The following is an 11,235-nucleotide window of genomic DNA, read 5'->3' on the forward strand; positions in this document are numbered from 1 at the left end:
CCTGCATCACTTGTCACAGGAATATGATAACAGGGGAAAGAATTTCATTCACTGAAATGTTCATTGTCAACCATCTCTATTCAGATTTACTATTAATCACTTACAACACCAATAAATGGAAAGTACTTCTACTTTCCTCCTACGAAGTAGAATGTTAATATACTTTAAAAAACTGGAGAGTTTACGTTTAAAACTGAGAAAAGGTTCCCTGAATAGTCTATATTGGAAATAATATAAAACTGTGGGTGGGCTTAGAATAAAACTGCATTACAAATGTCAGTCATCTGCCAGGATTGAGAAATGATTTTGAAAAAGATGCGTCAACTCCACATTCCCTTCTATTTTTACTTCCCCTTCTGCTACTAGATGTTTTCTGAATAACGAAAGCCTGTATGCGTCTTCAGAATACCGTAAAACCCTTAAATTCCTCAAGATTAAAAAAGGGGGAAATAATTTTTGCTGAATTTTAAGTAAAAACTGATGTACCATACCTTATTAATGACTCCCTTGTCTTCCATTTCTGAAGATACTATGAAGAATTATTTTTTTTTCAGTATCCATTTTGATAAAATACAGTTTTAAATTATATCATTAATATAATAGCCAAATTTTACTAGAGAGTTTTATAGCTTTAACTTTGTTCTTTGGGTGTGCCAATATTAGAGTCCAAAGAGGACTTAAAGCATTATAAATGTAGTCTAAATATTTTAGCTTTTGTTTTTCATAGATCAAATCCCTACACTACTAGTTACAAATATGGAATATGAAGGAAAATTAAAAGGTAGTTTAGAAAGAAAAACTACAGAAAATTCCAGATCTCCAGAATCATTGGAAGACAATGTCCTACAAGATGTTCATAATAAGAAAAGGTAAATGTAGTTAAGTAATTATTATGACTCATTCATAAAAACTGCTTTATAAACTTCTGTAAAATGAAACCCTGAAGGAAAACAAGTACTTTAATTAACTCTGAGTCTGAGATGAGTTTAATTAAGTTAATTTTACTTCATTATGTGATTTTACCGTTTAGCCATCAACAAATAACTGGCATGTCTGTTGCTGATATTGGTGGAAAACAGGATGATCAGGTATGTCTTTAGAAGTAACCTATTATTAGTAGTGTACAGAAATATTTTCCATCAGGAAGATTTTTAATGTAATAGTACAACTGACTCAGATTATGCAAGTGCAAAACTTAGATGAAGGTTTGAATGTAATAGAAAAGGGTGAATTAAAACACACTAGAAAAGTAATCCAGGCTGCAAAGACCAGAATCAGGGACCCCATCTAGCACAAATATACTTTGCTGCAGAGCCAGGTTCCCTTTGGCAATGAAACTTCTCTCTTACCTCCAGGGGAAACAACAGCGCTGCTCAGCTAGCGGCCCCTGCTGGACTTTCCCCTTAGCCAGATGAAGCTTGTCTTCCTGGACAAAGCAGAACTCAAAGTTGGGAGATTGTAGAGGTCAAGTTGCTGGCCTAGACTGCAGCCTGGTGGTAGCTGCAGCTATGTCCCTTGGTGTCCAAAGCTGTAGAATTGATTCCACTGAGAATATTCTTCTGCCAAGTGGAAGATCAGTGATTTGTGAGCCCTCAACTTGAAGGCTTAAGACTCCATGCTGTCTTCTGGCAGCTGAGTGCACTGGCTATTAGCTGAATAACAGGCAGTTCTAGGTGGCAGGGAGGGCAGGAGTGGCACAAGGATTTTTGCAGCCCTAGGCAAACAAAAGTTTGCCACCCTCCCTTGTAACGTACCTTGGCAAGAGCAGGCATCAGACAAAGCCCTGTAGTGGCAGCTCAGCACATGCCGAGACTCCAGCGGTGGCCCCAAGGAGCATGTGCATGTTGTGCGCACACTGTTGTTGCTATTCCACTTCAATTTGTGGCCCTAGGTGGCCACTTGTGCTGCCCGGACACTTATGCTGGCCTTGTGGGGTAGGATTAACCAGACTCGCACCTAACATTACTGCACACATCCAAGCTATAGGGCTCATTCTGGTATACTCCCTTCCCGACCTCAAGAAACTTGTCTTTCCTGCTGTACAGAGCCACAGTCTCAAGGGGTAATTGGAGAAGGCTTACCCCTGACCAGTCGCTTGGTAGGTAGTGCATAAGTCTAGGAAACAGATGTGGGTTTGAATCCCCTTATCTCCAAGCCCTTGAGCAAAGCATCTCCCAGCTGCCCAGTTCTGGGTTTGATGCCCTTCTCCAATGGAGATGTAAAACCACACCTATCAAGGTGGAGATATTCTGTATTTTACATGAAAACGCAGCTGGCTGGGGAAAAAGAGAGACCACCCCCTGCCCCAAGCCACCTTGCCATTAGTCAAGCCTATTCCTGGCCCCAAAAACCTTGGCTTCCTCTCTACACAGCAGTACAGCCTCAAGGGGCAGTCTGGCAAGCTGTCAAGGCAGCCTAGACTGTAGCCGTGAGACTTAGACATGCTTTGGCTATGCCCAAGAAGTGGGTTTCCCTCCTGAGCATATCCTGAAGAACTGGGAGACCCAGTTTCTATGAGCATCAGAGGCTATAGGGTCCTCTCTGCTAGGAGGATGCAGAACCTGCCAGACTAGGGCCTGGACAGCCTAAATATTCTATACTGAATAATAATAGGCCCCAAAGGGAACCAAGCTGACTCAGCCTCACACACACAGACCAGAACCAGAACCCTAACCTCCTGCTTCCAGGTCAGCAGCCAGCCCACTGGGCTACTGCACTAGGGGCCCCTGGTAGACTGCTTTCCTGGCTCTCAGAAACTTGCTTTCCTTGGCCACACAGGTCACAGCCTCAAGGCAGGGGGGGTTACAGACCTAACTAGTAGCTTGGTGAATAAGTTGTGCCCCTTGGGGTGTCAAAGCTGTAGGTTTGCTTCCCCTCAGAGCCTTTTTTTCAGGTGGGAGACCTGCCATTTCCACTGTGCAAATGGATGGCTTAGATGGATGGCTTGTTGTCCAACATTCCCCAGGCACTGTCGTAACCAAAGCGCAGAGCTAAGAGCCTTGGTCCTAGCACCAAGGTACAGCCCCATACTGCTGGGCTCCAGAGGCAGGCTCTCCTCCTAATACCATGAAGCTTTTTTACAAGTTAAAAAAAAATCAATCTGCCCTACCATTCAACCTGACTCTAAGGAAAAAAAAGTCTTCACCCCAGTCCCTTTACTGTGTTGGCAGAGGTTTAGCCAATGGGAACTTAGAAGCGATCTCACTGGATGGTGCACAAAGAAGTCATATCTCCCCTATACCACTGCAGCTTTACAGGGCAGCCCAGGTGTAGGGGAAGGTAGAGGTTGCCTCATATTAAAGACCTCCAAATACAGTGAGGTCAATATTTTGCATTTATACCCTTTTCCTTTGACTCCAGACAGCTGAGAATAATTTAGGTCATCCAGCACATCCCAGTCAATATATTTCCCCTCCTGCTCCACCTCTGCTGACTCTTCCTGTAGATGCCACAGAGGTAGCAAGTAAGTATGTGCTTTGCAAAGATCTCAAGGGGTTGAACATTTGCTCAAGATGGGAATGAGGGTTTCAGTAAAAGTTGTAGTTCACAACAGCAGTTCACAGTAGTATTGTAAAATCAAATTGAGTTGAGGAAATAATAAGCTTCCATTGGCTGTTCATGGCACAGAACCCAGAAGAGCCTCCCCCTAGGCTGAAGGATGCTCCCCACTCCCCAGCTTCCCTCACTGGGAATTTGAAGCACAAAGGAGGGGGAGGGGGACCTGCATGAGTTGGTGCTGGCTCAAGAGGGTGTGGGTTGCAGTAGATCCCTGCCATAACTGAAAGGTGTTTGTAGTGGAAGTATTTGAGTGGCCGCTGGTTGTACTGAGCCAGCCTGGTGCAAGCACATGTATCTTAAAGTTCTTGACTTAGTGAGTGAGCAACTAGCCATTCTCTTATAGTATACTTACTGAAATTGCCTCTTATTCTTTAGGCCTCAGCTGGCAAAAAGTTAACACGTGTGTTTTCCTCTTGCTTTCCCTTTTAATAAGAGTCCTTGCAGTATGTTTCATGCCCATTTAAAGTGGACTTTTGTTGTTTATTCATACATCCATTAAGGGCTGAGTGCATCCTAGATTTTTATCCTGTTTTTCCAGAACACCAGTCAGAGACAGGACACTTGAAATCCTATTCTATGGGTGTGCCTACATGTGCTATTAAAAATACTGCGCAGTAAGCCTACCAAGGAACTCATCTCCATGTGCTCCCTCTTCAAAACAGATTTGCTCCCAGTGGGAGCAACCTGCTACAGGGCTTCGCCCACCCTGCTCTGCCCCCTTGCAGCAGCCAGGGGGAGCTCCAGGCTTCTCCCCACAGGAGCTCTGTTGGCTGCAGCGGCGACTGTCTCCTGGCCCCGTATATATTAGGAGGAAATGTGATGTACACAGGGCCGGGAGAGAGCAGCCCCTGCAAGCAGGCAGAGTTGTCCTGGCTCCATGCTCATCCAGACACAGCTGCCAGGAAGCCCCCTGCCGGCAGGGCTTCCCTGCCCGGCAGACAGAGCTGACCCTAGGGGTGTACAGGGCCCGGAACAGATCAGCCTGTGTGGGGCCTGTGCAGGAGGGGTGGGGTGGTAGCGAGTGGCTGGAGCACAGGGGGCAGGGGGTGACGAAGGGCTGGAGCGCGGCGTGGGGGGGGCAGTGATGAGCGGCTGGAGCATGGCACATGCCAATGGCACTGTCTGCAGGGCCCCCAAAGCGTGGTGCCTAGGGCGGTCGCCCTGATTTGCGCCCCCTCCTCCCCACAAGGGATGGCTCTGCCGGCAGGGAGTTACTGGGAGCTGCCAGCAGTGTGGGACAGCTGCAGGGGAGTCTCCTGCCAGACAGAGGGGCATAGGGCTCACCAGCAGCTGCCCTGCTTGGTATGGAACTGACTGCTCTGGGGAGTGGGACTGGGAATCCAGCCCTCACCTGTCACCCAGAGCAGCCAGCTCCATGCTGCGACAGGAAGCAGAGATCTGCCCAGTCCTGGTGCTGATCCAGCTTCTGCGGGGAGCTCAGCAGCACCAGGATCAGGGACAGAGAGCTTCCTGTCCCCTGTGGCCCCCTGCTGGCTAGGCTGACCAGGAGCATATTTGCTCCTGGCCAGCATCTACACATGTGTTACTGCATAGTATCTACTGTGCAGTTAATTTACTATGTGTATTTATAGGTCGTAGCTAACTTCGCGTAGACTAATTTACTGCACAGTAAACGTGAAAACATCTAAGCAGTGATGCTTTACTGCGCAGTAGACTAATCTACTGCACAATAAATCATATTGTGTAGACGCACCCTATGAGTATGTAAAGGACACAGACTGCTATGGCTTAATGTGCTTTATGGTGGGGGTGCTGCAGTAAGGTTAAATAGAACTGGGCTTTCCCACTCTGGACATCTATTTAGTAAGCACAGGCTGCAATATCTTCAGAAATCAAACTGGCAGAAGAGCTGGAACAAAGGAAGGCAAAAAGACTGCACATGGAAAGAATCAGAGAGGAACTGATCAAGAAAGCCAAAGGCCTGCTGGAACAAAACCAACTGAAAAGATATCACGGTACGTGCTTTGATTGGATCACATCTTGAGGTGATTGAAGAAATCTAGAAACTTGTGCGAACAAGGGTATGAATTCTTATGCCTCACTAGTGTTACAGTGGGAGGACTAATTCTACCGCTCATTAGCGCAGTGGGCAAAACCTGTGCTAATGAACAGATTTAGTCCAATGCACATTAACATCATCAACAAAAAAAAAAAAAACTGTTCATGTGTGCTAATGCACAGTAGTGCTGATTATGGCTCATTCTTAGTATCTGTCATTACAGGTTGTTACACCGCATTAATGAATGTGTAGATGTGCCCAGTATGTGCTTAATTACAGATGATCAGGTGGATTAAGGAGCCCCATTCCAAAAGCTCCTTTGTATAACGTACAGAGAAATTCAGGGGTAAACTATCTGCTTTCCCTGGGAGTGTTCTGTGGGACTTCAATAAATCTGTGTATGAACAATGGCACTGTTACATCACACGTGGGAGCATCATATCCAGAAGTCTTCCATGGACTCTCAGCAATTCAAACAGTCTACTGTTGCTTTTAAGAATGCTTCTTAGGACATTGTTACAGGGACCTTTAAACCATTCTAAAGCTGTGGCATGTTAGGCAGTGGTAGTTAGAAGTGTTTCAGAGCAGTTGCAGGTTAAGGCTGAATGTTGTCTCCTATGCGCACAACTGTAACTTGCCACTAGAGAGGGGCATGGCCAGGAGCTAGGACTATATCCCTCCCCTGGGCTGGGAGGGGTGGGCCATGTGTCAGGATCATGAAGCCAGAAGGCAGAGAAAGCAGTACGGGGGCTATGGCTTCCCTCCATCCCACTCTCTGCTACAGCAGGAGACAGAGGCAAGGGTGGGGGTGGAGAAATTTCTCGATAAAATGTAGTGTTTGAAATAAAGAGGGGGAGAAAAAGCAAAATAAATAAATAAAGACCAAATATTTCATGTGTTTCAATGACCTGGGATTGGTTTGGGGGGGAGGGGGGGTGTGCAATTGAGTTAGGGGTATCAGGGGTTATGCTGGCTGTGATGGGGGAGCTAAAGGGGGCTGGCAAGTGCCAAGCTAAGCTCAGGTAGCTGGCTGTATGCCAGCTGCCTGCACAAGGGCCTACCAAACCAGATCTTAGCCCCCCGAGTCCCCACCCCGCTTCCATCCCAGGTGTCTGGTCCTCGTCCCAGGGTTCCCATCCCAGGATTTCCTAGGATTCTTGGAGCCAGCAGCATGGTACCATGTGGGCTTGGGGAGGAACAATATGCACTGGCAGTGGCAGCAGATTAGAGGGGGTGTTAGCTTGGGGCCAGTACCACCCCCCCTGGGTAGTACAGCTTTGGATGGTGGAAAATTTGTCAGGGGCAGAGGTGCTGGCAGCCCTCTACTCTAGGGTGCTGGTTAACTGCAAAGTGGTCATGTTATTGCTGCAGAGCAGACTAACAATACCTAGCTCCAGCTAGCTTGAAAGTCTCAAAGATAACCAACCCTCCCCTGCAAGGGCATTACTTTAAGATGCTTGGAGTGGTACTTAGCACAGTTTAACACCCTTTAATGAATGGACATTATCATTTTAAGTGTTTTTTTAAAATGATTTAAAGGTTACTGTTAACACTACCCTTAATGGTTGTGGGGAGGGAGGGTCTTAGCTGGACTGACACGGTTTCTGTTGAAAGGATTAGCCTCCTGGAGTCTATACCATTTATCTCTGACAACAGCATGCAGTCTCAGTGCAGGAAACAGTACCACTTCTCCTAGAAGGCTCAACATACATTCTTTTTCACAGGGGACAGGTCTCCCTTAAATTCCACCCACTTGCTAAGGTATTTTCAGTTTTGCACTCCTTTATCCCTTTTCTATCACACACCAATGATACTGCAATGGGGCTTCAAGCCAAAGGCTCCTTAAGAACTCATTCTTTTATATTTTAATTCAATTAAAACCTTCAGAGTCTTATCTAAATCCTTCACACCAGGGGTGCTCAACCTCTAGCCCACTGGTCAAATCCAGCCCACAAAGCCATGACTTTTTGCCCACAGGGAGCCCAATGGGTCAGAAAGTTTGGCAGTGGGGAGCAACAGAAGCTACAAGTGGCCAGCTCCAGCCTCGCTTGGGCCATTGCCCATGCACCACAATCAGGGCTGCTCCCCCTCCCCTCAGGCAGGTCCAGATCCCTCCAGCCTACTCCCCTCTTCCCCACTTTCCTTCTCTCTTCCCCGCCCCTCCTTTTCCTTTCCAACAGGTCTGGATCTATGTAGGTAACATCTTGAAGAAACACACTTGCTGTAAGGTAAAGAACTGTTGTAGGCCTGTTTCTCTAGTCCTGTGCTGCTACGAACTTCTGCAAATCAGGCACTTGGGAACATTGCAGTCTCTGCTGCTGCCAGCCTGCACAGGCCTGAAGGTGTAGTGCTGCAGCACTCCTGCTCCAGCCATGGACAAACCTTGCGTGACAGAGCTAATCTGAAGTTTCAGTTGGTTAGAGTTCAGCTGATCCAGTGGTGACAGTATAACTGAGGCAGTTTTTACTTTGGCTAGCCATTGTGTTCTTAAAAAGAAATCCCCTCTTGCATTTAATACACATAACCCCCTTTGAAGTTAACAGTGTTACCAAACCACTTGGGGTGCAGACAGAAGTGCAGCTCCCAGTCAGAACGATTTCTCTAAAGTGACGACGTTAACCCAGACCAAACAGAAGTTCACTGTTGGTTCCAGGGTCAGGGGAATCTAGCTGGGGCTGGGAGCCTGCACCCAGGTTCCCATAGCAAGGGCCCGGGCTCTCGGCCAGTGCTTGGCTTTCAGAATGGGAGTGGGGAAAGGCAGCAGAGGGAGCTCATTCTTGGGGCTCCCCAGCCAGTGCTCAAGGCTGGTGTGGGTGAATTGGAGCCCCTCCTCTCCCACACCTCGGGAGGCTCCAATACACCTGCTTCACACTCCTGAGGGGGCTGAAAACCCCCGACTGAACTCCCTCCACCCACACGCCTGTTGTCATTATTTCTTCTACAAGTCCAATTAACCTGAGAAGAGCATGCTGAGCTGTTGTTTTTCATTTATAGCTCGCCAGGCATGGAAAAAGAAGTACTTTGAAACCAAAAAGGCTACAGCTTCACTTGAAGATAATTTAAATAAATTGCGGCAAGACTTAGAGCTTTCTCACCAAAAGTTACTGTCACAGCTGGAAGCCAGGGATAGCGGGAAACGAGCAAAAAACGCAACACACATTGCAGGCTCTAAGGTAGGGTCGCTGGTTCTTATTTGTCACGTTTTGTTTTGTTTTTAAAGGACCCAGAAGTTTCAAGCTTGATACGTGAAATAACAACCTGTAAAAGCCTGTTGTGCTTAATTAATCTGCAGGGAATCTAACTGGCTTCATTGAGAGACCCTAGCAATAGATATAAAAGAGCTCAATTCACTTAAAAAAGAGAAAAATCACTTGTCTGGAACAATTTTAGTGCCTTTTTGCTTTGCATGTTTAAAACCAGTCTAGTGCCCTGGGTAATGAGGACAAGCCCTGAATTAATCTTTATCTATCTGGAGTGTTTCATGGTAAGATAACAAGGTGGAGAATGCTAACAGAACACGGTTAAGATCTGTGTGGGTTGTTATGGGAAAAAACCTCCAAGTATCTTTATATATCTGACCTGTACCTGCGTGGCACCCCAGAAGATACATACCTAATGCTGTCCTTTGTTGGCTCCCTAGAAGGTACATGCCAATCGCTGTCCTTCACCAATTTATTCAGGTACTTAATCCTGTAGACCACAGAGAACAAACCTCCTAGTACTGCAGGTATAAACACGCTTTGTTTGTTTCACGCAGAACGCCACCATCATCCAGATCACCACAGAGCAACACGCAATCGATCACCTAAAGAGAAAGCTCGATAATATCAAAATGAAACTTATCATAGAAATTAAGGTAATTCGCATGTGTCCTAACAAACCTGGAAATCAGAATTATATAGATTTCCTTCCCTGTAAACATCGAGTCATAACATGTATTTGAAACTTTGAAAAATTAGTCAATAGTTGAGATAATTAAATCTCCTCAAATTAAACTTTTCTGTGAGTGTGATGGTATTTGTTGCTTTCTCACTTGAGTTAATGACAAAACTGAACTATTAAGTATCACCTCTCCAACTCCCCTTCCCTCCAGGCAGCTTAAAAACTGTAGCTTCTCTCAGCTCCAGCCAACCTCCTTAGCACAGCAGTTATTGAGTCAAAATCCCTCTCCACTGTCATTAGGCAGATGTGTGCTAGAGGTTTTGTCATCAAAAGGCTAATGCATGAGGCAATACTGAATTTTTCATAGTAACAGCTTTATAACACCAACAAGTTCCTAAGCTGTAGACAGACCAAGTCCTCAAATCATCCCCTTGCCTAAAAATCTGGAGTCATTTTTATTTTAGTTACACTGGGGAAGATACAGATAATTACAATGAGAAAATGTTGAATACAATATAAAGCAAATTAGAATGTGACCCCATGTCTTATCTCCAATATGGAAGCCAATTCTGTCATTGCTAGTAAAAATCACAAGCATGGAAAATATTCTACAAATCAAATGTTTAAATCCTGAGATTTTCAATCTTCTTTTCATTATTCTTTACTCAAGCTATCTACCACTGACATCAGCGGAAGTTTACTTGAATAAGGACTTCAGGTTTTGATTCTTAAAAATAGGAGACTAAAGTAATAAAAACCCAAACAAACCCCAGAAACATAAAACAAAAAACAAAACCACCCCCCACCCCTGCTGAAAACCAGAGCTTGAACTAGAATATTGTGTCTGTGTGTTACTATTTATCTATATAAAACAGTATGGGCTTCAACTCCAGAGTCTTCCTTAAATAATCTCTGCTTCCTCGGTAGATGAGAAAACAAGCAGCTTCTGATTTACGAGTACTGAGAGCAGAACTAGCACAGAAGAAGATTCAGTCATCTTTAATGCTCCAGACTGGAAAACTAGTAATTTAGAAGATCACGCACCGGATTGTCTAGTGCAGGAGTTCTCAACCTTGTTAGAGTCAAGGCACCCCTTGGAAAATGACAGCTCTTAGTTTTCACTTGTTTTCGACTACAAAAAAATTATAGAGCAATTTTTATGTTGCAAAGAAGTCAGAAAGAATTTGAGTCAGAATGTTTTTGACGCTATGGATTCCTATTGGAAATCGCTGTGTTCTGATTGTGAACCGTGCTGGCATACCTAAGTGCTAACATTGTGTGACACCCAATACCCTTGAAAAGATCTCATGGCTCCCTAGTTGACAATCACTGCTCTAGTGTATATTTACACAGAAAAAAAGCACTGTCAACTTTTTGGGTTATGTTCTTAATATTTTTTATTGTAAAGACATTTATCAAATGTGTAAATATAGCAACATTTGTCAATAAGACACCGAGGCAGAATACATTATTTGTCTTTTACATAATTGACTGCCGTTTGTCACAACCCAAGGGTGTGATTTTGTTTGTGTGTGCTTCGGCATTGCTAAATTGTTCCCGCTAAACTGCAGTTTCTTTGCACGGTGGAGTTTTCTGCTGCAGAAGAGAACCCCGGTGCAAAAGAATTCCCGCCACCAGTAGCTTTCTTTGCAGGGTGCATTTCTTTGTTGCAGCACAGAAATGCTCGTTGCAAAGAGTTCCCGCCATTCGTATTCAAATGTGTGCCCCACCATTGGCCAGTTCTAAATTATTCACACGTGGCGGCTAGTGATTGG

At 45.2% G+C, this 11,235-nt stretch overlaps 1 protein-coding gene across 11 annotated transcripts in view; it reads left to right on the forward strand.

Moving 5' to 3' along the window:
• SPATA1 (spermatogenesis associated 1) overlaps positions 1-11,074 on the forward strand; it is a 27,455-nt gene extending 16,381 nt beyond the window's left edge. For 9 of the 11 annotated variants that reach the window (XM_025211537.1, XM_025211536.1, XM_025211538.1 and 6 more), the window contains 7 exons: positions 728-869; positions 1,031-1,088; positions 3,361-3,463; positions 5,409-5,534; positions 8,573-8,751; positions 9,336-9,434; positions 10,388-11,074. In XM_025211537.1, coding sequence (XP_025067322.1) covers positions 728-869; positions 1,031-1,088; positions 3,361-3,463; positions 5,409-5,534; positions 8,573-8,751; positions 9,336-9,434; positions 10,388-10,492 — 812 coding nt within the window. In that variant the 3' untranslated portion in view covers positions 10,493-11,074. Of the gene's footprint in view, positions 1-727; positions 870-1,030; positions 1,089-3,360; positions 3,464-5,383; positions 5,535-8,572; positions 8,752-9,335; positions 9,435-10,387 lie in introns of those variants that run through there. The other 2 variants (XM_025211542.1, XM_025211545.1) reach the window with 2 other exon arrangements.
• The last annotated feature ends 161 nt before the right edge of the window (positions 11,075-11,235 follow it).

The sequence above is a fragment of the Alligator sinensis genome, unplaced genomic scaffold (assembly GCF_000455745.1).
Source record: "Alligator sinensis unplaced genomic scaffold, ASM45574v1 scaffold32_1, whole genome shotgun sequence".
Taxonomy (NCBI): Eukaryota; Metazoa; Chordata; order Crocodylia; family Alligatoridae; genus Alligator; species Alligator sinensis.